Source organism: Pinus tabuliformis, chromosome X, assembly GCF_031772625.1.
Source record: "Pinus tabuliformis cultivar Carrire ecotype Pingquan chromosome X, CPIR1, whole genome shotgun sequence".
In the NCBI taxonomy this organism is placed as follows: Eukaryota; Viridiplantae; Streptophyta; class Pinopsida; order Pinales; family Pinaceae; genus Pinus; species Pinus tabuliformis.
In genome coordinates this window covers 1,155,741,627-1,155,745,233 of record NC_142308.1, presented here as the reverse complement: position 1 = coordinate 1,155,745,233, position 3,607 = coordinate 1,155,741,627, and the positions used below count along the sequence as shown (strand labels likewise).

The 3,607-nt window shown below is 38.2% G+C and overlaps 1 protein-coding gene across 2 annotated transcripts; it reads left to right on the top strand.

Annotated features, from left to right (window-relative positions):
• Positions 1-242: 242 nt before the first annotated feature.
• Positions 243-3,369, top strand: LOC149143999 (serine/threonine-protein kinase OXI1-like). 2 transcript variants are annotated; one of them, XM_089449072.1, is made up of 3 exons: positions 243-434; positions 685-1,403; positions 2,474-3,369. In XM_089449072.1, exons 2-3 carry the CDS (start codon positions 1,006-1,008, stop codon positions 3,285-3,287), a joined length of 1,212 nt encoding a protein of 403 aa, XP_089305198.1. In that variant the 5' UTR covers positions 243-434; positions 685-1,005; the 3' UTR covers positions 3,288-3,369. The 2 variants fall into 2 exon arrangements, with proteins under 2 accessions (XP_089305198.1, XP_089305197.1); XM_089449071.1 differs by having other exon boundaries at positions 676-1,403.
• Positions 3,370-3,607: the final 238 nt, after the last annotated feature.

The window sequence follows — 3,607 nt, the reverse complement described above, 5'->3', positions numbered from 1 at the left end:
TGGGAGTTATATGCGTGATCTTGTTGCCCAGATGCTCCAAAGTTGGAGACTTATCTTTCAACGAGGGGTCCTCATTTTTTTGCACATAAAATTGTCGAATCCAATCCAGTCCCCTGCCCCACGTGTATGGCCATGTAACAGACAATCCACACTTTTTTTATCACTCATGCTGTCCACCAACCATATATAGTACTCTGAAATTCAGTACACTCCTCATGCAAAAGCTCGACACACCACAAGAACTCTATAGAGACTCTAAAAAACTGAAGGCATTTTTGACCACCAGGACTACCCACTGAATATAATTAATAGTCTCGATCCATTTATGATTGGGATGCTCAGATTTTTCAGGCTAGTAAATTGACCAGGGAAGGGCAATAACAAAACTTGAGACGATATGATGGCAATAACAAACTGGAGCTGTGATTCTGCAGGTAATAATTTTGGAAAGAACTGCTTGTAAAATCAATAAGGTATTATTGAAGTTTTCAGTGGTCTTTTATCTTGTATGTTCTTAGAAATAAGATAGTATGAAAAAACAAAGAAATCTAAGCAAATTATTCAAGATTGTGTCAGATTTCCACAGCCTTTATTAAGTTTGATTGATTCTATGAGTTTAAAAAACCAGAATATGTTTTGTTTTCGATTTTTTTAAGCGAAGGTTGTATTGTGAAGTTGTTGTAGGAATGGCAGAGATTTGGTATCAATTCAAGCTCAAAGGGCCCTTGGCTATGGACAGGCTTCATTTTTCTGTTCAAAATGATATGATATTCTAATCCAATTGATATTATTATTATTAAATTGTGATCCAACTTTGTCGACCCTTGCACGTGAAGAAGCACATCTCTCCCACTTTATTTCTCATATTCCCCCTGTAATTTAACTTCTAAAGCCTGCGACCCTTTCGGTTTGGTCTCCCTAATATTTTTTTCCCAGTCACAGCATTCAGTTTTTTAAACACAAGCCTCTGTTGGGAGCTGCATTCTCTGACACAGAATTACAGGGATGCCTACAAGCTATGATTATGATGATGAGAATATGAAGCCCAACAAGAAGATCATGATGCCCATAGAAGAAATAAGGGCTCTCAGGGTGCTCGGCCGAGGGGCAACTGGCACTGTGTTTATGGTTTTAAGGGATGGCTGCGATCATCCATTTGCTCTGAAAGTCATAACCAAAGCCCATAGAGGATTAGACCGAGATGCAGGATTTAATAGACAGAGGGGTATAGAGAGGGAGAGGGACATTCTCTCCTCGTTACGACACCCCTTCCTGCCATCTCTGATTGCACAAGTTGAGACTGACAAGATCATTGGTTGGGCCGTGGAATACTGCCCTGGAGGCAATCTCCATCGTCTCAGGGAAATTCAACCAGACAAGATGTTTTCTGAGGCTGCCATTAGGTGAGCATTCTTTTAATATATATTCAAATTTCGCCATGATGGTTTTTCTTTGAAATATTATTCATGTTTGAAATATTATTCATGTTTGATTATAGGATTTTAGTTTGAATGGTTTGGTGAATAATTATATTATAGATTTTATGGCTTTTATGAAACAGTTGTATCTAGTATAATGATGATATTCAATCTTTGGAAGTTGTTCTAAATATTATAGTTCAACTGGTTTGGTAAATAATTTTATTCTGGATTTTGTGGCATTTATGAAATAGTTGTATCTAGTATAATGTTGACAGCCAATCTTTGGAAATTGTTTGAAATATTAGTTATGTCTGGTCAAAGAATTTTGTCTTTAGTGGTTTAATGAACAACATTTGTGGCATTTATGAAACACTGAGCATTCTGTCAATACATACTTGAATTTGGCCATAATGGTTTTCCTTGAGCCATGATGATTTTTCCTTGAAACATTACTCATGTCTAGTCAAAAGATTTTAGCTAGAGTGGTTTGGTGAACGATTCTATTCTCCATTTGTGGCATTAATGAAATAGCCAGAGTTCTTTCAATATATACTCAAATTTGGTCATGATGGTTTTTCCTTGAAACATTACTCATGGCTGGTCAAAGGATTTTAGCTCGAATGGTTTAGTGAACAATTCTATTATTTATTTGTGGCATTTATGAAATAGTGAGCATTCTTTCAATATATACTCAAATTTGGTCATGATGGTTTTTCGTTGAAACATTGCTCATGTATGCTCAAAGGATTTTAGCTCGAAATGATTTGGGGAACAATTCTATTCTCAGTTTGTGGCATTTATGAAATAGATAATGCTGACAGCTGACATTTATGAAATAGATAAAACTGATAGTCAATCTCTGAAAGTTGTTTAAAATATTAATCATGTCTGATGAAAGGATTTTAACTAGAGTAATTTGGTATTTTATTGTCCATTTGTGACATATTGTATATAGTGTAATAGTGACGGCGGAAAAGTTCCAGATTTTCTAGAAATTCTCATTCCTGGGAAAAATATTGCTAATTGTGATATGGTTGGGATGATAATCTCAGGTTTTATGCGGCGGAAGTGGTTTTAGCCTTGGAGCACCTTCACGGGCAGGGGATTGTTTACAGAGACCTTAAGCCGGAGAACATCCTGGTCCAGAACACCGGGCATATCATGCTCACAGACTTCGATCTTTCCACCAGGCTTCCGCTTCCCTGCAAGCAAACGTGCGCAACTCTTTCACAAGAAAAAGGGCACTGTCATTCCCCACATCCATTGAAATTAGGGTGGCCAAGCCTAAGTTCTGTGCTCGGCTCCAAGAAAAAGAATTCCTCGCACTGGCGTTCAAGCGAAGACGGAATGAGCACGACAAGCACGAGTTCCGGAAGGTCCAATTCCTTTGTCGGAACAGAAGAATACATGGCTCCGGAGGTCGTGAACGGCAGCGGGCACGAATTCCCGGTGGATTGGTGGTCTCTGGGAATTTTATTGTACGAGATGTTGTATGGGAAAACTCCCTTCAGAGGCTCAGACAAAAGGGAGACCTACCGGCGAATCCTGTTCATGAAGCCTCAAACTACAGGCCCCCATTCGCCTCTCCATGATCTTATCCTGAGGTTGCTGGAAAAGGAGCCTCAGAGAAGATTGGGATCCCGCAAAGGGTCCTCAGATGTGAAGGGACATGTTTTTTTCGCAGGACTCCAATGGGATTCTATTGAAAGCCTCTGCAGGCCGCCCTTCGTGCCCGACAACGACCCTGTGCCAGACTCGAGCGATGCAACTTTTCTAACGTTCGACATGGAAAGATTTGTTGTGGGTAGTAGTGGATCAGAATGTGAAGAAACCACTAGTGATTCAGAAGTAGAGGGATTGTTCTAATTAATTAATCCTCTCAATTCTATATATTTTTTTCACAAGAAGAAATCGCTTTTGATATATTCTTCAGCTTTCAGGTTTACATAGTCTTGATTAGACCACTACCATTATACTAGATTGCTACCATTATATTTATGGAAATTAAATTTAGTTATTTTTGTAAAATTTCATTTATAAATTTAGTTTTAATTTAATTAAATCACTATTATTAAATTTGTTAAGACCAAATCTCACCACCTAACTATTACATCATAAACAATAAAATTTATAAAAACTAAACCTCGTCAATCTTTCCGATCCCTTTCCGTCTCCGTCTCCCTCTC